This window comes from Pieris brassicae, chromosome 8 (genome assembly GCF_905147105.1).
Source record: "Pieris brassicae chromosome 8, ilPieBrab1.1, whole genome shotgun sequence".
Classification (NCBI taxonomy): domain Eukaryota; kingdom Metazoa; phylum Arthropoda; class Insecta; order Lepidoptera; family Pieridae; genus Pieris; species Pieris brassicae.
Genome location: NC_059672.1, coordinates 3,119,633 through 3,147,528, shown reverse-complemented (window position 1 = coordinate 3,147,528; position 27,896 = coordinate 3,119,633). Strand labels below are relative to the sequence as shown.

Here is a 27,896-nt window from a genome sequence, read left to right as displayed (position 1 = left end):
GGGGCGGTCCTCAGATAAATAAATAGAAAATCGTCTGGTCCAAACTGGAGTATCCAGAAATAGATATTTTAGTACGGACAGCGCTATCGATCTGCGAATATCGGAAAATTCTATTACAAGATTAAATAACCTTTGTTATTCTTCAAATTACAAAATAATTTACTGTCCAATGATAAGACAAAGATAAAAGTTGAGTGCAGATTAGTTATAAACGGTGAGCGTGTGACAGTGCGTTTGTAACGTTCGATGAGAAAATGTTTTTTGTTGTATGTGTGGCGGGATTATTATCACTGGGTAAGTATATGTTTTATTCATTTATATATCTCAGCATTATATTGAGATTAGACAATTCATTCAAACTATTTCCATCAGATATAGGCTGCAAATGAAGAGGTATCGTATATCAACTTTTGTTTTTTCTTGTTTCATTATTCGTCTATCACCCACATGGTCGCTTAACTCATTTTAATATACTCAATAATAACGGACAAAATGGTTGCAACATCACCTGTTGAAACAAAACGGTTATATCACATTCCTGTTTTCATATGAATGAAATGAAATTGTGTCCGTTCACGCCCGACACTTGTACACAATGGAGTTCGGCTCATCTCATGCAACTACCGCTTAATAAATATTTATTTAATCTGTTGACAATCGTATTTACATTGTTATATCTACTTTGTGTCGACATGGCGGCGCGTGGGCCGCGTATGATCATCTCTTGTTTCGGATGTGGGTTAGTGTTACGGCAGATAAGACTATCATAATAATACAAATTTTTGTACTGGTAATATCTATGACTGAGTTTTAACACCTTTTATTTAGTATATTGTTTCCAAAATTATCCACCATTCAAGGTCAATATAATACAGGCTATATAGAGTATACAATATTACAATTTTGCGCTTTAGTCTGTGGAAGGGACACCAATTATATATTCTTTTAAAATCTATAAATCGTCGTTTTTCTCGTGCGCATACCAAAATGGATTCCCAATAATTATACGTATGAGCGATCCATCGCTTGGTTGAATGGCGCGAAACTTGAGAAAATGACATATGATTGCAGTGCTTAGGAGTGCATAGCACGGCGGTCATTACCATGAAGTATGTCGATCAGTAAAGCTCTCTACACATCTATGAATATTTTAGGTTCATCATCATTGTTTAGCCCTTTATAAACTTTAATCTTCATAAACTTATTCTGCCTTTAGTTAGGGCTGGTGTTAACAAATGTACTTCAGTAAGTGTGGTGAGGTGCATTCTAATTATAATCTCTGATATGGCACATTTTAAATAGATCTTTTATGCTCTGTTGTATGCATAAATTAAGGATTTTAGTTATATTACCGAAACTGAGAATAATTAATTTAAGTGACCAAAACTATTCCATGTATGAAAAATAAAACCTTGTTAAATTTGCTTTCGATTGTCTTCGTTAATGACCTCATTTATATGCAATAGAATTAAAATCATAATGTACGTGTATGTTTTTGATTAGCCAATAACATCTCAATGAAAATCCCTTGAATGTGTCGCAGGCCTTACGTAAAGGCGATCTTCGCTACTATAATGTTAGAAGTTCACGTCGTGTGTAGCTAATCTTCAGTTTATTACCTAGTATTCGAGATTATAATTGTTGATTAAGAGTTCCTTTCATTTTTGTTTAATATACCAAATAATCTGCTCCCATTGTATGGTGTGAATTATCGTAAATAAATACAGGTGGTGTCGTATTTAAAAAAAAAATTACGCGCTGTCAAAATGTCAAATTCAAATTAAGAATGAAATTTGTGTTTCCAAATTTAGATTTTGCTCAATGGTTTATGTGCAATTAAAAATATTCTTATTAAAAACTATTTAAAACATTTTATCAGAAAGTAATAAAGAAAACTTTATTGTTCTTGTTTATGACATCTATTGGACACGCTATTAAATCGTGATTGTTAAGGAATTTGAATTCAATCTCTTATCGAATAATAAAACAATTATACATTTTATTTTTTATTGTTTAAATTTAATTTAATAAATTAATTAAATTTATTATTGTTTCTATTTTCAGCCCGTAGACGAAATGTAAATTAAAATAAGTTATGCTTTTTATGAAATTTAACGTTCGTATGCAATAACACACACAAAGTACAATCTGTGTCTTTGGTGTCATGAACCAAACTAAAGACAAACTACAGCTTCAGTGATCTAATCCCATTCTTATGGAATTAAATTTCTTGAGAAAAACTTATTCGGATTTGATGGTACATAAATGTGATCTGCTTAGTTTAAAACAAGAGATTAAAGGTTTTGATTTTCCATTAAGCTATTATCTTTCACCAAGCCACCTATTAAAATATAATGAATCAGACACATAAAATGCGTCAGTCCCTATGGATTACAGGAATTTTCCCGAAACAGGGTTCAGATGTTAACAAAGCTTTCAATTTTTGTTTAACAGTGTCATCAGAAAGCTGCTTTTACCAGCGATGCTTAGCTTGTCACCCACAAGAAACAATTTGGCCTGGAAATCGTCAAGAATGTGATCCTTCCAACTGGGCAACAGCGGAATGGGTTCACAATCTGGGACATCCACCGCCAAAAACTGATTCCAGAATTAACGTGGAAATGCGTTGTCTCAAAATGGTAGCTACGCCTGACGACAAGACTTGTAAGTATTAACATTACAGTAACATTTACTTGCCTCCATATGACCTTAGGGCCAGATTCAGGAACGAAACTTAGCGCGACTATAACTCCCATATGTCAAAATCTATTTTGAAATCTTTGGCGTACATAATCCTACGCTTAGCATTTACCAAATTCCTTGCAAATTTCATCTATAAGTGTATTATGATAAGATTCAGAAACGAGACTTAGCGCTTAGACTCCTGTACGTCAAAAACGTATTGGATTTTGACATGCGGAAGTCATAGTTCTTGTTTCTGAATATCAATCACCTTTGAAGTAGAAATAATACTGTATTTATTTAAGATAAATTCTGAGAGTCAAACACGTTTTTCGTAACTTAACAATTATTTATTTAATATTCTAACTTGATTACAAAGTGCGGGTTGAGAATGATCTTGAAATCTAATTAAGTAAAATATGAATCAAACCGCCGAAATTATTTTATTCTAATAATTCTAAAGCCAGGGTTTCTTATTTCAGTTGGAAATACGGTAGATGTTATCAAAGGATGTGTGCCGAAGGTGCAAGTAGATTCAGTATGTCTGGGCTTAGTGGCGGTCGAGCGCGCACGGGGTCACAGCGACGCAAGATGCTACATTTGCAACGGAAACGATTGCAACTCCGCGTCGCATATCAACCCCAGTATGGCTCCTTTGCTACCGCTCATATTATACTATGTACTGAGGTGAACGGGATGTATTAAAAAATAGAGTTAATACGCGCAATTAATGCGAAATTATAAAAATACGTAAGGTCTTTAATAGGCCATTTAACTATTAATATCAAAGTCAATATAAAACACTTAGATTGAGGTAAATTTTGACTTCAATTCGGCGTGGGATGGACACGTTCCTGTTCGTGTCTTATGGATGTACAGACTCCATTGACTTGAAACATTTTGCCGTCTCCGTCTGTTCAGTTAAAATCAACGCTCACAAGGCTTTCATTTGCTTTTTTTCCTTTACGTTTGAGTAACTTTAAATGTGACAACCGTATCTTAGGGTTTTTAATAAGAGGCTTCGTTCTTGGTACGACAGAGCATCAATATATAATATGTGAAATGGTTATATTATAACAGTCTTATACTTGAACAAACTATACCCCAAATAGCTATTGAATGATTTATCCTAATCTCGTGTCGCTTTGTAAATAAATAAACAGATGTCAATTGTTTTTTTTTCTTTTGACTAATCTACTGTTTTATACAATCATTTCATTCAGATCAGTGTTTCTCAACGTGGCGCGCCCCACAGTGAGGCAATTTTATTGTTAAAGGGGGCGTTTTGAAAATTTATTAAAATTATTTGGAAATTCAATTTCAGTTTTTCATTCTTTTTTTTAAATTAACTTACTGTGTTTCGTCCTCAAACGAATAATTAAATTTTTTGTAATATTAAAAATTATGTACTATATTACATAGCTAAGGAGGTACAAACACGGTTGTAAAACACTGATTTAGATTATCTATGGTTATCTAAGTTCGATCTCCATTCCCAATTATACGTGTCGTAAAGTAACACAACTGCTCAAAAACTTTGTTATTTTACAAGGTAGGATAGGTTATTGGATAAGGTTTTCTTATAACATACAATAAATAAAAACGTTTTATACCGGTAAAATGTCTATTGTTTTATAAAAAATTATAAAAGTGCCTCTATTAATAAAGTATAGAGCACCATACATTCAGTGAGACACGTATCCCAATACTTATTTTTAGTAGTTATAAGCTTTTTATACGACGATACCGACTTTAACATTGAAAATCATTTGACTTAAAGGTCTCGTTACCAGGCCATAAAATTAAAAAAAAAGAATATCACTACTGTTTATAGTTTATGAAATCAGCGCTACCAATAGTGCTTGATTAGTACCAATTATTGAGTCAAACATTAACATCGGTGTTCGTTTTACAGTTTTCAGATTACTGTATTGGAATACGTATCGTTAACACAACCAACAGTAAAAAGACTAGATAAACAAGTAGTCTTTTGTTCGAGTATTACGTTTAGATTAATATGTTCACAACAATGCAACTAACTAGCATTTTTTGTTGCCCTGGTACTTCAATGGCGGGGAATGATAAATTGTTCGTAAATTCGTTTAAACTGCTTAAAAGCATAAATTAGAATTAAAATAAAAAATAAATTAAGATGATTTTTTTAAATATACAAAAACCGGTAACAATTCGAAGTTAAACTTGCGCTGTGTAAAATGGTTATGTTTAAACTGATCGACTCAATACTTTGTATCAATATTTAAAGCAAAGGGCGAATAACGAGTATTGATTTTGATAAACGACATTTCCCTAAAGTAAAACCTAAATTCAATTCAGGGTTAATCACAGATTAGTATAGTTATAGATAATACTTTTAACAACTAGTGATATGATAAGAGAATGTGTTTCCATGAGATTCAAACTTTGTCCAAAAAATCATTCAAGATACTAAATATATTAAATTAACGTGTATATGTTATGTAAAATTGTTATAATGCTATTTTAAAAGAAATACTTTTCTCATTTTGAGTATCACATTATCGCCAAGGCACTCGTTCAAAGTGCCAAATCTGCCCATTGTCATTGAGACATTTCTTAGCTGTCAAAGGGTCATTCACCCCATCCTTACTGCCGCTTATCAGCTGAGTCAAACATAACCCATCGGGGGTCTTTAAACGCGGCCCTTTCTGATTCCATATCTGTTTTTTGCTCTCATTGCAGCTTTTCCAGACGGCCCTACCGTTACCCTGCTGTAGGCACTGCCCTTCGTCTGCCATTATTCTACCTTCCATTGTATAGACCAGAAGTCGTTCTAAGTCAAGGTCACTCCCACAGCTCACCCCAGATGCTGGCCCGCCAAGTCCAGGCGTCCCAGAAGCGACTCCTAAACAACTGCCTTTCTCACTGCGTATCCTCCCAAACCAGCGATCGTGAGCTGGGAAAAAGTGTTGAGGCCACACATTCTCCAAATACCATTTGAAACTTTTACAATTCAAATTCTTTCTAAGCTCTATTCGAGACGCCACGCTCTGCTGATCGCGAATCGCGGCAATGGATGGGTTGAATTTGAAGAAGAACTCCGCCCATTCATCCATCCAGACAGTCGCAGCTCGCGCGAGATTCGAGTTTAACACCTTAGCGACTCCACCAGGGTATTTATATGGGCTGTGACGTCGAAATATGTGTCCTACGCGTGAGCATGGCGTGATTTCAACTCTAGCCCCACATTGCCAGGCACGCCAGGAAAGTTCAAGGTTTTCTGCCCCCCAAATGACCATGTCTTCATCGTAACCCCCTAGTCGCCAGAAGAGGCTTTTTCGCACTGCGAACAAACCGCCAGCCATGGCCGGGGTGGGGTAAGGTCTCGAGGGGTTTTCTGTCTTGGACAACATGACTTCAGGGCTGGGCATTAACCAGCGGAAGTGAAGTCGCCAACTAAAAGCACCCCAATGGGCGTCTATGCTCTTTGTGTAGGCGAGCGTGTCATCTGACAAAAGGTCTATGTGAGGACAAATGAATACGTCGTCGCTTCCTGCGCGCTCTAACAACGGTTCGAGCCAGCCTTTCGTCACCTAAAATGTATATTTTATTCATATAATCATTGTCCATCTGGCGTTGAGTGCCCAAGGGCGGCGGTATCACCTAACATCAGATGAGCCTCCTGCCCGTTTGCCGCCTGTTCTATTGTTCAAATTCATAACAATTGTTTTGATAATACAATACGTTTATAGTTCTTTGTAGGTAAATGAAGATGATAGTAAGTGTGGACAGGTATAATACAAATAAAATAAATCAATGGCGCTACAACCTCTGGGCCTCAGATTTCTGTAAGTAGGTGATCAGCCTTATGTGCCTGACACACGCCGTCGACTTTTTTGGGTCTGAGGCAAGCCGGTTTCCTCACGATGTTTTCCTCCACCGTTTGAGCTAATGTTAAATGCGCACATAGAAAGAAAATCCATTGGTGCACAGCCGGGGATCGAACCTACGACCTCTGAGATGAGTGACGCACGCTGTAGCCACTAGGCCAACACTGCTCCATAGGTATAATACAACTACAATAAAATATAAAGCAACCTGAGATATATTTCTTACGTAATTCACTATGGAAATTTAAAATAAATCGTTAAGCCTTGTTAGCACTTCCATAAACTAAACAATATATATTTCATACACTTTTTCTAATTATGTTAAATGCAGACACCTGATTACAATTAGCCTATTATATTGAGATAAAATTAAACAAAAGTTCTATCCAGCTTTATTCTAAACAACCTTAATTGCAGAGCTTATTGCAAAATAAATAAGTAGAAAAACAAAATTACCTCGCAGTGTGCATCTAAGAATACAAGAACATTCCCTGTTGCTGCACGAGCACCCATAAGTCTTGCTCCAACCAACCCAGTTCTATTTGCACTTCGTATTATTTGTACTTTATTTAAACTAGCTACAGCATCATCCAATTCCTTAGCTAAGTATTTCCTTTCACTAGCATCATCAACTAATATTATCTAAAAAGTAATTTTAGAATAACATTATAAGCAATGCACATTATAATCTTATCTAATATTTAAAAATGCTTGAATTAATTACATATATATCAATTTTGCCTTTTATACCATAGTATTAAAATTTAACCCAAAACTTCTGGATGCACTTTATGCCACCAACCGACACCAGAGATTGAAATTCTGTACAAAGTCATACTCATACTAATTATCTCCTATCATATATAACTGATTAAACTAAAATGTTTACCTATTTCCTGTAGTATAAATATCTTTTGTACATACTTGTTTTAATAATTCATCAGGTGATCGTAATATCACAGACATCACAGTTCGTAAAAGCGTAGACCAAGCTTCATTGTGGAAGACTATTATAACAGTCGCAGTTGGAAGATTATCTAAATTATATTGTACATTCCTGCAACTAGAAAACATTTGTTGCATGAATGTTTCAGACTGCAAAATAATAACACAAAGCATATAAGGGAAATACATAGCCTCGAAAACCAAACGGAAGTATATATTAAACTACAGTAACAAATTTTGAAGCCATATAATTTATTCTATCTTTTTTTTAATCCTGAGTCACTGGTTCAGACACTGTCTTCCCAATTTTTAATATAGTGTAGCAATCCTCATGCATTCAAATTCCAGCTATATAGTTAAATTTTTAATGCTTATTACATTAGTTTAGATAAATTTAAGTTTTAATATTTGTTGTTAAAAGAAAAAAGTGACTGAACCAAGTTTTAATTTTTTTTACAATACCTCTCACTTCTCATGTCTGGCAAACTTCGATTTATAGATATTCTATCACTAACTAGTATATTATATGAGTGTAAGGGATAAAGTTCTCTGGCAGTGATAATTTCTCTTTGTAAAAGCTGTACAGGCCGACCACCCTCTCCTGCACCCACTATTGGGGCATAGTTGTTGGTATTAATTATTTCTAAAACAAATAATTATAATGAATAAGATCCTTTCCTTAAGACTTCACATATATTAAACTTATGTATTTTTATCAGATATTTTAAAGGCATGTATGTATATGTATAATGTTAAAAATGCATAACTAACCTTCAGTTAGATTTCCTCCTGAATTTCCACCAACATAATGACCAATGACTACTCTCATGCCTGTGTTATCTACATAAGAATCTTGGTCGAATTGTATTCTAAAATAATAATAAACATATAAATCTGAATATATAAAAACTTCCAGTTTGTGTCCTGATAAAAGAAAAAGTACTTGCGAGACGTCAGTATTCATTCTTCTTATTATTTATTAAATCAAATATTATTCAGTACTTCTACTTTTATAGAAGTATGTGAATAAAATATTATTAATTATTACATAAGTAATGTAAAGAAATAATCATGTGCAATAATATGACTAGAATTATTAAATTGTCTTACCTTTCATACCAAGGTTTTATGTTTCTTTTCTGAACAGTATTATAAAGTAATAAACTAACATAAAACATAGCATTTACTAATAATATTAAAACTATTGTAAGACTAGTAATTTTTCTTCTTCGACCTCTACAAAAATAGCTCCAAAACTGCTGAAATCAAATAAGGTTTTTATTTTACAAATACATAGTAGGAGACATACCTACTTTGTAATTTCAACAAAAGTTATACTCACATTTCTTAAAAACATTTGATTATTCTGCGTGCCAAGAGGCAATATGCCTAATAAAACACGAGAAAGAAAGTTATATTTAATTCAACTTCAATTATTTTTTAGAACATATAGTAAGGCAACATAGCATAACATTAGCTTAATTAATTTTCTACTCATAAAAGGCTGATTACCATTTGTAATAATTATGGTAAGGATTAAGTATTTAACTTTAACGAGCTGAAATTTATTGTTTTATGTGAAAACGTATAGAATATTTTAATTTTTATTTTTGTCGATTAAAGCCGCAAGTGACATATATAAACACACACAGAGTAGAGATAAAATCTTGACAGTCAAAGTATCCAAATTTATTGTATTATCAAAGACTAAAGCAAACAGAAGACTTGCTTAAGGTTGTCACTACTACACTACGGAAATATCTTAAAACATATGTAGGAATACAATATATTTAGTTACATTTATTTGTTCCATAGTTTCGATAAACACGTTTTTTAGGCATCCCTCAATCAACCATACTTCATTTTTTTCGCTATTGTGTTAGATTCATTGATAATGTTTTTAAGAGTGTAAGTGACGATGAGCGACGGAAAATTGCGGAAATAAAATTGTCGGCGTTTATGGCAGAACATTAACTTTACTTTACTTTATTCCAGATTCTAAAGTCGCAAGTAACATGAATCTGAATCATACTAAATTACAAGCAGTACTAAACAACGTCATCGGAGCTTCTGAAAGATAATGTTTAGTAGCAGATTTGAATTGAAACGCGAAATGTTTTCTGGTAAATAAAATAAAATGGTAGATATGAAAATATGTTGACGATGTTGCCAGTATGAAAACAATGTTTTGTATTGTAGTCAAATATCTTGGCTTCGAGCGTATAGTGAATCGATTCTGGGATCTTATTCAAAATTTTAATGATACAAATGCTGGACTGATTGGTCATTTCTCAGCTACTGCTGAAAATTATTTAATTCAATAATAATATCATTTCAAGACGGAAATATATCTTTAGAAAATATAATTGGATTTGAATCAGATGGCTGTATTACTATGATGGGATACCGTCAGTGTCCTCACGATTTAGACTACTCTATTTTAGGTATTATCGTGATAATATATTTTTGCCATTCCTTACATTTACGTACCTCAGACGCTTGTAAAGAATTACCTCAAGATGCCGAAAAAAGGACTCAATTGATATACAATTATTTTTAAAATAGTAGCTAACGTCAAGCAGAGCTTAAATAATTTCAAGTGTTTACGGACACTAACCTACACCAAAGTCTACGTACAGCCCAAACGCATTGGTTGTCGCTGTCCAGTGTTGTGAACAGATTATGACGATAAATGGCTAGAAGAACAAGTTTCCAAGACATTTCCAATCTTTTGAATGATCCCACCATCAAGGCATATTTTTATTTGTTATGTTAGATTGTGCCAAAATTTACCTGCGTCAATGTACATCAAAGTGAAGATCCCATTATTATCGAAGCTCATAACTTTGTTAATGTTAATGTTTTCGTTAATGATAACTCCAAATTATCTTAAATATACCCCACTCGACGCAATTAACCCTACTAATAGTTGACATCACATTAATCTGAGAGATACATACCTGGAATTTGGTGTTGCTGTTCCAGAGCTACATGCGCATACCGAAGAAGTTACAGTGCTAAAATAGAAATGCCTCAACTTTATCGTTAAAGCATGCGAGGGTTCGAAAAAAATACAATTGAAATGACCCAGTTTTGAGCTCAATTGTAAGGTTGAATCCTGATTCTTGCTCATCAGATAATAGAGAACAGTCCTTGTCTTCACTGTACCCAGTGTTGCCAAGGCTGAAACCCCCAACTTTTAATAATCAGCAGACGTTAGATGACGAATGAAGAAACTTGATTTTTATTGCGAATGATATAACCTTAGATACAAGTCAACCAGCAGACTTATCTTAGCATCAGGTAAAATTTCATCACCTATTAAATGATTTTGAGGATGATAGCAAACATTTATCAAAATTACGAGGAAATTATTTTGAATAATTTACAATAATATATATTTACAAATAAATTAATACAGCAGCTTATTTTTCTTTTAATATTTAAACAAACTTTTACTGTAATCGTTTTTTGGTAAAGTATTGTATTTTTAGGTGACAACCTTGTAATTTTACTTTTGGGATCTGCTGGAAGCACAGATCAACACTTGACAGTAACAACCTTCCCAGTATATATTATTTCTCTATGGTAACAACTAACTGCTCAATACTTATTACTTTTATAGTTTAAACGCCTATTGTAATAGTAAAATTTTACTAAATCTGTGCAGTGTGGTGTGTGCAATTAAATTAACAACCTCAGATTATTTAATCTGAGAAATACGTGTGGGGACGATTTAAATAATTAACTAAATCATGTAAATAATAAAGGAAATTACATGCAATCAAAAAGTGTCCCAAAAATTGCTTATTTGTTTATAACGAAAATGTCTAATTCTCGTGGAAATAAAAGTTGGTATAGTCTTGGTGACAGAAGTTTTCAAAGCAATAGGGGTCGGCATACAAGAAGTCGACCACCTGGTTTGAAAGGCAAAGAAATTGGTCTCTATTATAAAAACCTTTATAAAAAAAATAAAAAAAGGGACATAGTAGTAAGTTTAAAATTGTTATCTTGATTAAACTTATATTTGTGTAATTACAATAATATATATTTTTTTTAGATTAATCTTACAATTCCGTCTGCCATCATATCTGCTATAAATAAAAACCTAATGTTCATAGAAACTGTCGCTAAAACTGAAAATATAGAATTGTCTTTCACAAATATATTTGAATCTTTTATAAAACCAAAAACTGACTCAATTAAGAGAAAAGAAAGTCCTCCTGAAGAATATGATGTTGCTGATAAGAGATACAAAGAAGGTACTAATATTTCCATTAAAAACGTTTTGGTACCTGATTTCGAGACTGATACATATTTGAATGAGAATGAAAAGGTCTTACTTAATGTAAAAGATGAGACACATACTGAGGTTAGTTATGAACCCAGTTCATTAAGTATGCCAAATAATATACCTATTAAAAGTGAACCCTGTTCATTAAATTCACCAATGAATATACCTATTAAAAGTGAACCCAGTTCATTAAGTATTCCTGATTGTATACCTTTTAAAAATGAAAATATAATGAATGATTGTTTAAACTTTGAAGGGATACTAGGTTTAAGAGGAGGACATTATAAATATGGGTATCAAGATATAATTACTGGAACATTTGATGAGAAATTAGCAGAAGTTTTAACACAAGGTATTCAAATAGCTTCTAACAATAATGGTGTTAAAAAATTAAACTATGATTACTATAAAGAGTACAATGAAATGGTAGGAAAGGTGTCTTATAATAAAATGTTACAATTTCGAGAAAGCTTACCTGCTTATAAGAAAAAAGAAAATATTTTAGACAATATTGATAAAAGTCAAGTACTGGTTATAAGTGGAGAAACTGGCTGTGGAAAATCTACACAGGTGAATATTATAGAAATTATAGTAATAGAGCTATACAATTTATCTCATATATATATATGTTCTTTGGTAAGTCAGTAATAAAACTTCAACCAAGTTATCAAAGGTTAACATTTAACTGTGGTTAAAGTTTTAAATGTATTCCTCGTACTTGCCTGGAAAATCATTACAATCAGATAGGATTATGTGCAATAAAAAAGTCTGGCATCTATCATTAAATGAAATTTGCAAAAAACTAACCTGCATGTATTTCATGAGAACTTAGAGTATAAATATACTATAAAACTATTGTTTTTGTTTAGATTCCTCAACTTATTTTAGACAGAGCTATGAATAATAAGACGGGGGCAAATGTAAGAATACTTGTCACTCAGCCAAGAAGAATTGCGGCATCTTCATTAGCTATTAGAGTTGCTAAAGAAAGAGCTGAAATGCTAGGAAATTCTGTAGGATATAGTGTCCGATTAGAAAAGTTAGTATTATAAATATGTGTGGACCAGAAGCACGACTTATACACCATGTCATACACACAGTATTTTTGGGTGAACACTAAAAAGTTTTGGCGATATAAAATTCACAACATTTTTATCTAGGAAAAGTTCCAGTTACTACCTGATGCCAGCTTACATAAAAGAAATTATCGAAATCTAATTGAGAACAATTATTGTTCATAACACTTTATATAACAAAAAACACATCAATTAAATAACATTGCAATTTGCTTAAATGTAATAAAAAGTAATCATTTCTCTTTACCAGGGTAGAATCGAGAACTCGTGGTAGTATTATGTTCTGTACCACTGGAGTGCTATTAACTGAACTTGAGGTTAATCAAGCGTTGTCCAACTTTAGTCACATAATACTGGATGAGGTGCATGAACGAGACACTCATGTAGATTTAGCTATGGCTATGCTGAAACAGGTATATTCATCATTTTAAAAAATCTATACTAATACTGTCCATTCACAAATTTTTGCCTCTGTTAAAGTGTAAGTCATAGCTTGCCGGTGACAACAGGGTGACTGATACTAAATAGTTTTCTTGAACCCCTCTGTCAAGGAAATCTAATTGAATTTGTGTATTTTAGAACATTAATTAAAAATAAAATAATTTGCAGTTGTTAATCCGCTGTTGCTGAATGTATTGTTTATATTCTTATATAATTAAGGATTCAAGCATTCAGTGAGAGCTATGGAAAGATGTCTCTCTTAATTTTTCAAAGATATCTTCTCCAAAAAATTTCAACAAGTTATCATCTTTAGCAATAGTTATTAACTATACAGCATGCTGTGTTTACCTGTTAAAGTGTTTATTGTAATACCAGTTGGCAATCTTTTTTAAATAAATGAAACAATTTATACTTTTGCTGTTCCACAGATTACATGGTTTTCTGTGAAGTATATAATATTTATGAACAATGTCCATTTTTAGATTAAAACAATATATAATTTAATATTCCAGATACTAAAAAAACGAAAAGACCTAAAACTTATACTTATGAGTGCTACATTAGATGCAGAAGTATTGTCAACGTATTTTGACGATTGTCCCGTAGTGTACATAGAAGGGCTTGCTTACCCGGTCACAGACGTTTATCTAGAAGATATCCTGAAGCTAACTAACTACCAGATACCGAAGAAAAAGGAGAAGAAGCAAAAATGGAAGAAATATGAAAAAAGAGGCAAAAGTGAGGCACATGAAATGGAAAAGGATATTCAATATAAGGCTGAAATTGGTAAGTTTGTATGGATTAAATATAAATAATACATTTCAGTTTGGGACAGAGGACTATAAATTTAATACTAAAAATGCAGGACAAGACAAAAGCTATCTTTATTATATATCTCCTTATTAATTGAATGTCTTTTTATGGTGTACTAAAAACAGATAAAGCAAATCTCATAGTATTGTCTTTTGTTAAAATAACTTTTACACATTAAGAAAACCACTTTTTGAACGGATTAAAGCTATATTATATATATATATAATAACTTTTACACATTAAGAAAAACACTTTTTGAACGGATTAAAGCTATAATATATATATATAGCTATATGTACGGATAACTATAAGTTTTAATACATACATAGCTTTAATCCCTTCAAAAAGTGTTTTTCTTAAAGCTAATTTCTTTAAAATCGAAATGGGTTAAAATTTTTGTAAATAGTAATTACATATTTTTTTATAAAAAGGTTACAATTACACAAACCGTAAAGCAATAAAACATAAACTTCAAACATGTGAGCCTCCTATAACATAAACAAACAAAAAACACTATTACTAGATGTCGCTACGTACACCATTTTTCGAATCAAAACTACAGACTAAATCACAACCTAACTTTTTTTATTATGGCAATCACAAGCTAATTGGCATTGTTTCGTCACATCTATTAATATTCCGTTCCATACTACTAACTCACCTAGTCTGAGAAGGTTTATGCATACTAATATAATTATTTTATTAGGACGATGGCTGGAATCAATAAAAAACAATATACCACGTGACGTATACAAAACACTCCAAGACCCACAAATAGAAGAATTAAATATAGACTTAATAGTTGAACTACTAAAATACATATGCAAGGGTGAGCCAGGAGCCATTCTTGTGTTCCTCCCTGGGATTGGAGAAATAACGAAACTAATGCAATGTATGAACTTAAACGGGTTTTCGAACGAAAAATACGAAATTTATCCCTTACATTCAAAATTGGCAACTCTAGAGCAGCGGAAGATATTTATGAGACCGCCGCTTGGTGTTCGTAAAATAATATTGGCCACTAACATAGCTGAAACGTCGATAACAATCGATGATATAGTATATGTTGTTGATTCTGGCAGGATTAAAGTTAGCGGTTTGAATGTTGAAGAGAATATTTCTACGTTGAAAACTGAATGGGTGTCTAAAGCAAATTTACACCAAAGGTGAGGATTTTTTACTTTATAACACATAAACATTTTTGAGTTATTATAAGAAATCCAGACAAGTGTATTATTAGAACTTGTTTTTTTTAATGTAATAGCAGGCAAACGGGCAAGAGGCTCACCTGATGTGAAGCGATACCGCCGCCCATGGACTCACATTGCCAGAAGGCTCGCAAGTGCGTTGCCGGCCTTTTAAGAATTGGTACGCTCTTTTCTTGAAGGACCCTAAGTCGAATTGGTTCGGAAATACTTAAAACTAAAAGTCTTCTATACGTACCTACAGCTCGCTTATCTGATACTTTTAATTATTCAGTAATTCTGTCTTACAATTTTACTTATATTAATGAAAATATTTATATATTTATCAACAGTTTTCCTTTATTCCCGTTTTTCTTTCAGTTTTGATTTTTAGTGTTATGCTTGTGATTTTTTTTCTTCTTAAAATGATGTCTCTGAGTGTAAAATTTGGTCGTTATATTTTCTTGTATCTTTTATGCATACATGTTGTTTTATAATTAAATATATTCTGTTGTTTTTATTCTTAACCAACGTAAGTTTCACATAAATCAAAACATATGAACCAGTTTAAAATATGTTTAAGTCTTACCACCGCCATTTGTAATTATACAGGTATGGTCAAAATAAATTATAACTCTGCAGGGGTTGAGTTTAGGGACCTTCCGTAGAACAATTTTTTGCTGCTGATGACCTAGCGTTTGATCCTCGACTTTTTGGCCAGGATTTATATACAGGATATACTATTTTTATATATTTGTAATTGTAAATATAATATTATTATGTATTTTAGAACATGGCATCGTGATTCATAAATCTTCACGATTAGCTTTGAGTTAATATTCTTTTTTTAGTTTTGTAAAAAATTACAAAACTCCTTATAAAAATAAGTGTTACATTATTATCTGTAATTATGCACTTTACCCTTAGTAATTCTTTTTTCGTTACTAAGAAAGCCTGGAAGAGATAGGTTGTTAGTGTAATAATTTATGTTATATGTCATCAATTATGTATAGTAACTAAATGTCAATAAATAAATAATTTACAATTTATTTTCATCATAAAACTTGGTTGACCCTATTCAAATTAAATTGCAGAATTAGTCTCTTAAATAGATATACTATATCAGGACTTAATATGATTTACAGACGTGGTCGAGCAGGCCGCTGCCAACCTGGCATTTGCTATTACCTATTAACATCGTACCGTGCGCGAACACTTGCCGATCGGCTTTTACCAGAGTTACAAAGGAGTAATTTATTAGAACCGGTGTTGATGGTGAAGAAATTGAGACTCGGTTTAGCCTACACGGCGTTTCAGATGGTCCCATCACCGCCCGCTGAGAAAACAGTGGAGTGGGCTGTGAGTCACTTGCAGAAGTAAGTTTTTTTTTGTTGAAATATGTTTTCTCTCTTATTAGGAGGCAAACGGGCAGGAATCTCATCTAATGTTAAGTGATACTGCCGCACATGGACACTTACGTTGCTAGAAGGCTCGCGAATGCGTTGCCGCCTTTTAATTGGTTCGCTCTTTTCTTGAAGGACCCTAAATATGGTCGTCTCCGTGATCGTTAAAACGCTTTAGTTAAATTGGTTTAATCGTCTTTTGGTTAACTGTGTATCACAGCGTATAGTCAGTTTGTAGTGATGTTCGTGTTTGGGTTAAATTTTCGTTGTAACATTAATATGGAAACATTTTATGGAGCTGAAATTGTACAGGACGTCCCAAAACTGTAGGACATCAAGTGTGCTGAAGACTCTATTTTATTTTGAAAAGTAAGCATTCCTGCATTCAATATTTTTCTTAAGTTAACTTGTCTGAGAATCGAATTTATCCAAATGTGAAAAAAAAACACCCCTTATTATTTGATGCCAATCAATAGAATTGACAAAAAATAATAAATCTTCCAAAACATAATATTTTGAGAGAAAGAAAGAACGTAAAATGTTTGAGTCAAATTTCAAGAAAATTACTCATCTGTGTGAATTGTCCTGACATATTATTTATAGGCGACAACGACGTTTGATAGTTAAGGTACTTTCCCGTGATGTCCCATGGTATTGGGACACCCTGTATATAGTATGTGGTAGTACTCAACGACCGCTAAAAAGTATTTCATAACGTCTTGTCTCGTCATAGTATGAAATCATAATTCTTTGTCATAGTTTTAACATGTGTTCTGTAGATGTGGTGCCTTGAACAAGACAGAGACCTTGACACCATTGGGATGGCATTTAGCAAGACTTCCAGTTCATCCCGCAGCCGGAAAATTATTATTGTTCGGAGCTCTTTTTGGGTGTTTGGATAGAGCAGCTAGTGTTGCAGCAGTATGGAGCTTCAAAGATCCATTTCTACTTGTTATTGGTAAACATAAATTATATACATCTTACGAATAGTTTTTTTGTAACGTAATACTTTGGCGAAGAAAAATTATGAGAGAAATTTTTTACGATGCGCGCGCGCACCCGCACCTAAAACCGACCTGAACTTAGCTATAGTCAACATTTTATTTTGTGATATTTAAATAAATTTTATTTAACTAGATAATGCGTTATAATAAAACTTTAATTATATTAAATCCCTACCTTTTTTATATTGTTAGTAAGATAAAATTTATAAAAAGATTTTTATCTTGTTACGCCAAAGAAGTATAACTTCTATCGCGTGTACATAAGTACAGTTGTTTTTCAAAAAGCCCGTTGGGCTATGTTTTCAAATTGATAACTTCTTATGGTAGGGTAAACCGTTACGTAACGCGTTACTGCGCCAGTCTGTATAGCAGCAGGTAGTACCCGCAGCGCTAGCCGTATTTCGGACCAACGCTTTCCCCTCGCTCTCTCGTGTTTACCATGCGTTAGACAGTGGGCATATAACCTCAAATTATCACCGGATTTGAAAGTGATGATAAAAAATATGATGGATGAAACAGAAGATAATCCACGGAATAGTTTAATACATTTAATAGTTCAACTTAACCTACGACCTCATAGATGAAACTGCATGCAATTTATCGATGTATCATCTAATCGTCAACATTTCGACATTAAAAAATCTTTATTCTTTAAGGTAAAGAAACCGAAGTTAAGGCTGTTAAGCGGAGGTTGGCGATGGGTGAGCCGAGCGACCACGTAGCGTTGTCTGAAGCGATTATGCAATGGGAAAGTTGTTCATACAGGTATATTTCCAAATGTTTGCCATAAAGTCGATTATTTTGTCTGAGCCGATTGTGCACAGACGTGTCTCGAACATATGACCACAGAATTTTAAACGCACTTAAAGCGCTAGGCCTAATATTAATCAGTAATCTCAAATAAATCATTGGCGCTACAACCTTTTTAGGTCTAGGCCTCAGATTTCTGTATCTGTTTCGTGATGGTCTGTCAATCTATTTGCCAAGTAGGTGATCAGCCTCCTGTGCCTGACATACTCCGTCAACTTTTTGGGTCAATTAAGTCGGATTCCTCACGATGTTTTCTTCACCGTTCGAGCTAAAATGTCGAGTTTTCGAGTTAAATGCGCACATAGGCAGAAAGTCCATTGGTGCACAGACGGGAATCGTACCTGTGACTTCAGGGATGAGAATTTTAGCAACGAAGTGTAAAGAAATATTGTTGTACCGTCAAAATATTACGAAGAACAGAAAATAGGGCAAGGGTAGTTCTATTTATCAAAATTGCTATCAAATTAAATATTTTTTATAGAACAATAATGTTAAGTGACCGTTGAAGTATTACGAAAGCACTAGGGGGGGGGGGGGGGGTTAAACTCCTTATTTGGTGATGACGTCATCAGTAATTATTTACATTTTTACACATTACCCATACATTATCTATGCTTGAAAACTTAGCTTAGAGAGCTAAACTAACTTTAGACAGCTCTGCTTACTTTTGCTGACAAGTGGAGGGGGGGGGGGCTGATAAATTGCAGTAAATAAGCTTACGTAATACTTGACCGGCCTCATACTGCCCATGGACACTCAATGCCACAGGGCTCGCACGTTCGTCACTGGCTTACGTACGGTACGCTCTTGCCTTGTAGATACTTATTGTTTTCTAATTCTTATTTTCACTAATACTTTAATGATTCAATTAAAATACTTTTTTATGTTATTAGAGACCGTCGTTCGTTCGCCTTCGATAATTTCCTATCAAACAACACATTGGAACTGCTAACCGATATGAAGAAACAGTTGGGTGAAAATCTCCAACAAATGGGATTTCTTTCGAGTAGTAATCTCCAGGCTCAATGGGAGAATAGGAATTGGAATAATATCAGCCTTTTCAAAGCAATTATTGCTGCATCCTTGTATCCTAATGTAGCTCAAGTGCGGTGAGTTGACTAGACAATTACATGTATTAATAACTAAGTAGTGATGATACTATATATATATATCCTTTTTAAGTAAATAAGGTTAGTTTTGAATTACTTATTAGTATTTAGTTAGACTAGATTTTTATGTTAAATGATGGCTTTGTCCAGAGACATATAAAAAAACATGTTCTACTATCATAATTCTCCGAGCACAAATAGATATAAAATTTACTTAGGTTCGGCTGATTTTGGAAAGTTTGTGTTAATTTGTATATTAAATTCAAGTGCGTTCAATTTATGTGTCCGCCCCATAATAGCAGGCTCTGATCTAATAGAGTTATATTACGGAATATAATATTATAATAATTCTTTATTTTCTCCCATATAACATTTGCAACAAACAATAAGATTACAGTTAAGAAGGTATTGGGAGGCTGGTTTCCATACTACGTAAGAACCTGTGATAGGGATGACCAGGCTTCTATTCCACAGCAAAGTCATACTGAGTGGTAACAAAAAGTACATACATATATGGGTAGGCAAATAAATTTAACGTTTTAAATAAGGAAAGAAAAACAACACAGTCAACTAGTTAGAAGTTAGTAGAAATAAAGTTGTATTGGTGTATTTGAGGGTTTACGTGTGTGTATGTATGTGTGTGATAGAGAGACAGGGTGTGTACGTGTGTTTGTGGTTAATAATACTTAGTACTTTATAAATAGCAAATTATAAAAACATCCCCACCCTTATGTCAACCAAAATACTGTGTTTATATGTTACATATAATATGTTGATCTTATTAGGTATTTTTTTATATTGTTCAAAGTTTATGATAGATTAAACCTTCTTGTATAAATTCCATTATTCCTTATATATTAAGTATTGATACACATTGACACATGACACATTTTTCTTGGCCGGTAAGAGTCTCTGTCATGGAAATTAGTGTTGCCAGTAAATAAAAATTTCCCATTATAAGGGGAATAATTTGAACAAAATGTAGGCTAACTCAATAATTTATTGAAATGTATAATAGTATCTTCAAAATACAATTCTAGGCTTAAATAAATGTTACACAAATTGTGAAACAACTCATTTGATAGGTTTTGTTTCTTGTACTATTAATATAATATCTTTTAAGATACCTAGCTATCAGAGCCTTTCGATAATCAAAACTTTGCCATTGTAATTAATAATGCAAGGAATAAAAATAAATACATTTTAGTTGATAGCCGATTTTGATCTTATTGTATCAACAAGATACGACCTTCAACTTTTACACTGTTTACACATTCATGAGAGCGTAAATGAATGACTCTTCCACCATTGGAGCATTAGCAAAATTATATTTACAGTTGGCGCAATATAAAGAGCTACAAAAAACCACCAGCGATTATCTCATATTGCCCTGAAGATGGTAAAGTCAAGGTCCATCCCAGTAGCGTTATGGCCATTGCACACGGTATGAAAAAGCACGAAGAAATTTGCACTAATCCAGGGGCTAATTGGTTGGTCTATTGGCTAAAGCAAAAATCGTCAGACCTCTTCCTTATTGATGTCAACCTGGTATATACACTGCCCCTGTTATTCTTTGGAGAATTTAGTGTTAAAGAAGGTAATGTATACAGTTCTTAATTAAACTGGAAACGAAATATGTTATTTTAAACAGATTAAGCAAAAAACAGCGTACCAATTCTTGAAAGGCCGGCAACGCACTTGCCAAAAGGCAATGTGAGTGTCCAAGGGCGGCGGTATCACTTAACATCAGGAGCCTCCGGCCCGTTTGCCTCCCATTACATAAAAAAAAAACAAATATGAATGCTCACGGATGATGAAAATAAATTACACTCCTCCCACTGTTTTTGTTAAAGTATATTATTTATTAAAAAAACGCCATATAATAAATTGTTTTTAGATCTTGAAAATCCAGACGATTGCTTAATATCTATAACCAAAACTATAAACGTGCGATGCAACAAGAATTCGGCAAATACAATACTGAAGTTGAGGATTCTACTCGACCAAGTACTAGCGAACAAAGTTATAGAAACATGTCCACATTCTGATAAGCAAAGCCAATTCGAAGACGAGGTTTTAAAGTATGTTTTATTTAATTATTGTGGTATATAATTTTTATTGTAAAAGGTTTATACACGTTCGATCCGTTGGCTCGTGTAACATAGCCAATGCCAGATTTAGAGGAAGTCTCAAGGAACAGGACTTGAAGTCACCTGGTCTAGAAAAAAAGGTCTAACATCAGTTGAGTTTTCCAACAAATAATTGTATCGATACGAATGTTGTAGAAAAACAATTTTTTTTTATTGTTGCGAAAAAAATCATAATACAGTTTTACTTAAAATAAATGTCTAATTTACGCTATAGTTCCATCAAAAGTAATGCAATATTGTTGAATCGAAACAAAAACAAAAAAAGCGAACCTTCTTGCAATCAAAGGCTGCCTACAACGTGGTAATGCTATGTTTAAGTACCGGAAACATTTTGGCGATTTTTCATATCTATGTCTTAACGATAGAAAATTGTCATCAATAGTACTTACATCCGTAAAATGATACTATATTTTTGATGTGAAACATCTATAGCCGCACGTAAAACCGTTTTCTGGCGTGGCGACGCATGCCGTGGCGACGCATGCCGTGGCGACGCGTCTCCACGCTATACGATGGTATATATATACAGTCTATATGCAGTAGTGTGTACGGTGTGGCGACGTGTGTGTGTATCTATAATATTTTTAATTTGTATTTAATGAAAATAAATGTTTATTCAATAAATAGTCATCGATATCTGGAAAAAAAATCGTAATATTTTATTTTATCATTATGACATATTTAGTTCCTATCACAATATGTTCTTTTCTGCATATTACTTTTACAAAATAATGTCGATGTTTCACATCTGCCAGGCGTCCCGTGTCGGTTCACATTTTTTTTAACTAAAAAAATATACTTGTAACAGAATTTATATGGTCATGTATAAATTTTAAAATTTGTTTCAGAACCGTGATTGAACTTATTACAGCGGAAGATGAACAAGCTGATTACATTGATGATGATGTATCAGAAGCATCAGACGATTACTGGCATTAATTTATTTCTATTAAAACCTTAAACAAAAAATTAATCTATAATTAAGTTGCGTTGTCCTTAAAATTAAGTAAAAGGTCGTTATTGATGAATCTTTAATGACTCTAAAATTTGTAAGTTATTCCGTTAGTATCGATAATATTGTTATTATCTACACAAACGATCATCTAGTCATAAGAATTAGGATTGATTTCGTATTTCAACTGGCATCATAAATAAATTAAATAAAAAATATATGAAATCGAGTTCATCTAGTTTTATTTCACAAATATTATAATCGCCAATATATTTTTAAATCCTTTAAGATATTTGAAGCAACACTTGTACGCGCTGCAACAGGTCTCTAATCTAAATAACAAGTACAGTACAACTTAATTGATAATTGACAACACTTTTGACAGTTGATTTTTAAATAATATAAATAATTATCTATTAACCTTGATAAAATATGTAGAAGTTACTTAATACACTGAAGTCTGATATATTTTATTAAATAGCAGATGTAAATTGCGAACAATTTAGATAGTATACCCCTTTGATAAGTACACACTTTTAAATAATGCAAAGAATAGTTCAAGTGGGTTTCTTATAAAATTTATAACTTTTGTAATAAAACGAAAAGATATATATTGAACATATATATTTCATTTATTTTAGAGAATAAGACCTCATTTAGGTCTCAGAAGAAATGTTAGTTCAAGTAACAATTATCTTATTATTAAAGAAGAGAATGGCACAAGGGAGATAACACTAAATCATGAAAAAACAAGGTATGTAATTGTTATATGCATAGTTTGATAAAGGAAATACTAAGATTAATTTTCTATTATCTACACCATTGTCAAGCCAAATTGACTCTTGCCTCAAAAAAACTTATATGTAAAAATCGAAACATACAATTTTGGTAACACAGAAACTCTCTTTCACTTGACATGATGTCCAACCTCATCAAAGCAGTGAATCTCAATAAAGAGGACATCTCACTGCGGGCAATCATTTTATCTGCAAATGGAAATATTTTTTCTGCTGGACATAATCTTAAGGAGCTTGTAAGTTTTATTTTATATAACTTAATGTACCTACTTACTATAAGGTCAAATATATTGCCATTCAAAACTAGATTAGGAAAAATGTAGTTTAACATTTCTAAAAAAAAATATTACAGCAGGCATCTACAGGCATCAATCAACACAAATTGGTCTTCAATAAAGCATCTGAACTAATGAAATCAATTGTTCAAAGTCCTGTACCAGTTATTGCCAAGGTAAATTAGGAACTAATGTCAGGAGATCAGTTTCATAATTTATTATTCTTTGCATAAATAGATAATGTTAAATAAGTACATCAATCATAATTTTATTTATTATTTACAGCAAGATAAAGTGTACTTTAATACATATTAAAACATTACTCAGCCGAAGGACATAAAGGACAAACCTTCTCAAGGTTTATACTATCTCTATCTTATATTTTATAGGAAAATAAACAGACAGCTGCATCTTTGAATCTCTGAATAACTCTCACCTTTTAATATAATGTGATTAAATAATGTAAATATCACAAAGATTGTATATTAAACAGGTTAATGGATTTGCTGCTGCTGCAGGTTGCCAATTAGTAGCTACTTGTGATATAATTATATGCTCAGAAACAAGTAAATTCTCAACACCTGGGTATGTATGTGTTAGTTTATAACTGAATCAATTTTGATGATAGCTAGCATGTAACTTTTTTATTACAGAGCAGATTTTGGTGTATTTTGTTCAACTCCTGGTATTGCAATTGGAAGAAGTGTGCCTAAATCAAGAGCTATGTATATGTTATTAACTGGTTGGTACAAAACTAATTAAAATGAGCCAATTTATAAATATCTAATCTTACAAGTAGTCATTTTCTGTTTTTCTAGGTGAACCGATAACTGCACAAGAAGCCTATGAAAGTGGACTGGTCACCAAAGTTGTACCAACACAAGATCTAGATTCAGAAGTAAATCATGTTATTGAAAAAATAAAACTCAAAAGCCGGAGTGTGATATCAATTGGCAAAGAATTTTACTATAAGCAAATTGATTTGGGTCTATTTGATGCTTATAAATTAGGGGAGGATGTAATGGTTCAAACTATTAACTCAAATGATGGACAGGAAGGAATAAGGAGTTTTGTTGAGAAGCGAAAAGCTGTATGGGGTCATACATAAGGGTTTTATAAATAAAAATGCATTTATATTTACACCTATATTTATTTATACTATAATAAACCTTTGATGTATTTTCAAAGCAGGACAATAAAAGAAGCTGTCACTCCTCATTTAGCCAAAACATAGGTATCCATTATATACACACTTGAAAACTACACCATCTAAAGCAATACCTGACTATATCTAAAATAATATATGAAAATTGCAAAATACTTTAATACTTGTGAACAAACCATCAAAATCTAATGTGATACACTGTGCTTGTGAAACAAATGGTTATTGTCAGAATAATAGCATATACAGTATATAAATTACTATTATTACTAAATTATTTAAATTTACCATACACAAAGCAAATGTAAGAAAAAATATTGTTAATGGACCTAAGTACTATAAGCCAACTGAAAATAATTCATACTAATTTACTACAGCTTCAACATTTAAAAGGGTTTCCAAAATTTTAGACAAAAATCAAGATACTTGTGCAATTTATCTTAACAATAAAAATAATGTGTTTTTTTAACTAAGAGTAATAATTCTTTTAATAATCAACTTTTCAGATATTGCTTAACCTTTTAAAGCAAATAATTTAATTCAGTGGGTTTTAATTCAATATTGGTATTAAAATAATTTTAGTATGCTAAAATAGATTTTTTAATTTTCCCAATTTGCCCACTCTAGAATTGATCTTAATTGTTTTATACATCAGCAGCAGTAATTTAACTATATATTTCTTATTTTAATAGCAGGATCATTACATAATAGTAAAATCTTACAAAACTGCATATTAATAATAAAAGTTATTAAATATTTTTTTACTGATAATAGGTTACATACACAAAAGCCTCACAAACTCACAGACATTGAATAATATTATAACCTTTAGTATAAAATGCATGAAAAGTTGAATAAATCAGAACCTTATATTACGATAAATATATAGGTATATAATTAAATTACATACAAATTTAGTCTTTCAAGTACTAGTAAGACCATGATACAATAAAAGAATATGCAGATTGAACTTACAATTTGTAAAGTTAATTATCAAGATTGTTTGGTTGAACCTCATATAAAATAACAAACAATAAGGACATATTAATTTCTATAATAATTTTATAAGATTTAAATAAAACAAAGTCAGTAGTATTTTCTAATTATGGCATACCTTTTATTGTATCATGAATTTGACAACATTCACAATATGAAAAATGTCCAGCCTTGTGGGAATGTAAGGTTTTCCCCTCCCACTTTAACTTGGCCTCACTTCTTTGCCAGTTCATTGGAGAGCCAATCTAGACCTTCATAGAGACCTTGCCCTTGGGTTGCACATGTTGCTTGGATATACCACTGTAAATAAATTTGAATGAAAAACCACAATCTCTTCCATTTGTGGTAGTTTTTATACACTTAAGACCATAGTTGCTTATGCAATATCTAGCAAAACATATTTTTCAACACACATTGAGTTAACTTGTATTATTCTGTATTTCACTAAAATTAGGAATCTATAAATCTATTGTTTAGATCATTAATATAACAAATTATATCCAATAGCATGAGACCACTTACACGACGGTTCCTTAAATTATTAAGATTTAAAGCATTTGTAAGTTCTGCTGCTGTCATCGCATTTGGCATATCTTGCTTATTAGCAAACACCAATATAACAGCATCTCTCAGCTCATCTTCTTTTAACTAAAAACAAAATTATAAAAGTATGTTAAGGAGGAATAACTGAATGTAATATGAAGAAGTATCCAAAACTAACCATGTTAGCTAGTTCATTCTCAGCCTCTTGTATCCGTTTTGTGTCACTTGAGTCAACAACGAATATAAGTCCTTGGGTATTTTGGTAATAATGACGCCATAAAGGACGGATCTTGTCTTGGCCACCAACATCCCAAACCGTGAAACTAATGTTCTTGTATTCGACGGTCTCAACATTAAAGCCGATTGTCGGTATTGTTGTCACAATCTCTCCCAGCTTTAATTTATACAGAATGGTAGTTTTACCAGCGGCATCAAGCCCGACTGAAACCAGAAAACAAAAGGTACAGAAACAATGTCAATAGATAATAGCCAATAAAAAATTTACTACGTAATCTAGTGACTAGTCTAAACAAGGTGCCATCATGTCACTGCGCTTACCCATTAGAATCCGCATTTGCTTTTTGCCGAAGAGCCTCGTAAAAACACTCGATATTGTTAAACCCATAATGACGTACTTAATACTTTACACGGCTTTATTTATACTAATAAACTATGAATCACAATGTGTAATATTCAGCCGACGAAGAAACACCAACACTAATCAACAAACGTCAAATTTTGATTCGTCAACCCGAGCAACGTCAAGCAATTGCTCATGGAGTTCGTCCAAAAACCGTTTTTATCCATAGATACGTCTGATCGGCTTTAGTAATTATTACTACTACTACTAATACTTCCACGCGAAGAAATATCCTAATTGTTTTAATTTTAGATTTAAGCTTATTTAAAAATATAAAGAAGAAGCTCAAACAGATAATATTAAAACAAAGAACGACAATTATCGATTCCTATGTCTTTATTTTGACAATAGAAGTATCTATGGTATCCATCTCTGACCAATAAGGAATCAGTTGCCCATTGTCAAAGTCTCCTTAGTGTTATCATGGGTCGTCATAGAAACGTTTTGAAAAACTTTTGATTTTAATTTTTTTGGCCGGAACAGGCATGGAGATTATTGATGGTAAGTTATATTTAATTATATTACGATATTTACATATTTCTACAAATTAACATGCGCATATTTCATCTAAATGTAGCCCAAAAAATTAAACATCTTTGTAAGGATCACTCACAGTGGATTACTTACGTTTTTCTAAAAATTATTCTCTGAATATTTCGGTTTTCCATCAGAAATTTATTGTTTAATTTATACCTGTTATCTCGTTAAATTATTACCTATGTGTAATCTATATTGCGTGTTGATTTGATACAAA

General features: G+C 32.4%; 6 protein-coding genes across 10 annotated transcripts in view; 4 read left to right on the top strand and 2 right to left on the bottom strand.

Moving 5' to 3' along the window:
• The first annotated feature begins 48 nt into the window (after positions 1-48).
• Positions 49-4,213, top strand: LOC123713377. Its single transcript, XM_045667004.1, has 3 exons — positions 49-294; positions 2,455-2,664; positions 3,165-4,213. The coding sequence occupies exons 1-3, from the start codon at positions 255-257 to the stop codon at positions 3,371-3,373; spliced, it is 459 nt and encodes a 152-aa protein (XP_045522960.1). The 5' UTR covers positions 49-254; the 3' UTR covers positions 3,374-4,213.
• A 100-nt stretch (positions 4,214-4,313) lies between these two features.
• On the bottom strand, positions 4,314-9,078 carry LOC123713376 (polypeptide N-acetylgalactosaminyltransferase 3-like). Of its 2 annotated transcripts, XM_045667001.1 has the most exons (8): positions 9,006-9,073; positions 8,836-8,882; positions 8,604-8,752; positions 8,265-8,362; positions 7,956-8,136; positions 7,473-7,611; positions 7,005-7,190; positions 4,314-6,251 (listed from the first exon to the last, which is right to left on the bottom strand). In XM_045667001.1, the coding sequence occupies exons 2-8, from the start codon at positions 8,848-8,850 to the stop codon at positions 5,217-5,219; spliced, it is 1,803 nt and encodes a 600-aa protein (XP_045522957.1). In that variant the 5' UTR covers positions 8,851-8,882; positions 9,006-9,073; the 3' UTR covers positions 4,314-5,216. The 2 variants fall into 2 exon arrangements, with proteins under 2 accessions (XP_045522957.1, XP_045522959.1); XM_045667003.1 differs by having other exon boundaries at positions 8,604-8,749; positions 8,836-9,078.
• A 2,017-nt stretch (positions 9,079-11,095) lies between these two features.
• On the top strand, positions 11,096-22,941 carry LOC123712692 (ATP-dependent DNA/RNA helicase DHX36-like). Of its 2 annotated transcripts, XM_045665899.1 has the most exons (14): positions 11,096-11,484; positions 11,554-11,755; positions 12,044-12,357; positions 12,657-12,826; positions 13,114-13,276; positions 13,817-14,090; positions 14,824-15,283; positions 16,447-16,677; positions 17,484-17,662; positions 18,365-18,473; positions 19,412-19,627; positions 20,965-21,224; positions 21,525-21,708; positions 22,626-22,941. In XM_045665899.1, the coding sequence occupies exons 1-14, from the start codon at positions 11,272-11,274 to the stop codon at positions 22,714-22,716; spliced, it is 3,066 nt and encodes a 1,021-aa protein (XP_045521855.1). In that variant the 5' UTR covers positions 11,096-11,271; the 3' UTR covers positions 22,717-22,941. The 2 variants fall into 2 exon arrangements, with proteins under 2 accessions (XP_045521855.1, XP_045521854.1); XM_045665898.1 differs by having other exon boundaries at positions 11,554-12,357.
• Positions 22,942-23,137: 196 nt separating this feature from the next.
• LOC123712693 (enoyl-CoA hydratase domain-containing protein 3, mitochondrial) lies at positions 23,138-24,941 on the top strand. 3 transcript variants are annotated; one of them, XM_045665903.1, is made up of 7 exons: positions 23,138-23,290; positions 23,371-23,483; positions 23,671-23,762; positions 23,879-23,977; positions 24,295-24,386; positions 24,455-24,543; positions 24,620-24,941. In XM_045665903.1, exons 2-7 carry the CDS (start codon positions 23,471-23,473, stop codon positions 24,907-24,909), a joined length of 675 nt encoding a protein of 224 aa, XP_045521859.1. In that variant the 5' UTR covers positions 23,138-23,290; positions 23,371-23,470; the 3' UTR covers positions 24,910-24,941. The 3 variants fall into 3 exon arrangements, with proteins under 3 accessions (XP_045521859.1, XP_045521857.1, XP_045521856.1); XM_045665901.1 differs by having other exon boundaries at positions 23,627-23,762; positions 23,882-23,977; XM_045665900.1 differs by having other exon boundaries at positions 23,627-23,762.
• Positions 24,942-26,053: 1,112 nt separating this feature from the next.
• LOC123712694 (ADP-ribosylation factor 2) lies at positions 26,054-27,238 on the bottom strand. Its single transcript, XM_045665904.1, has 4 exons — positions 27,061-27,238; positions 26,681-26,943; positions 26,482-26,607; positions 26,054-26,259 (listed from the first exon to the last, which is right to left on the bottom strand). Exons 1-4 carry the CDS (start codon positions 27,125-27,127, stop codon positions 26,173-26,175), a joined length of 543 nt encoding a protein of 180 aa, XP_045521860.1. The 5' UTR covers positions 27,128-27,238; the 3' UTR covers positions 26,054-26,172.
• Positions 27,239-27,553: 315 nt separating this feature from the next.
• The window catches only part of LOC123712926 (uncharacterized protein MAL13P1.304-like), a 35,477-nt gene continuing 35,134 nt past the window's right edge, over positions 27,554-27,896 (top strand). The window contains exon 1 of the mRNA XM_045666310.1: positions 27,554-27,643. Within this exon, the coding sequence (XP_045522266.1) occupies positions 27,628-27,643 (16 nt within the window). The 5' untranslated portion in view covers positions 27,554-27,627. The remainder of the gene's footprint in view (positions 27,644-27,896) is intronic.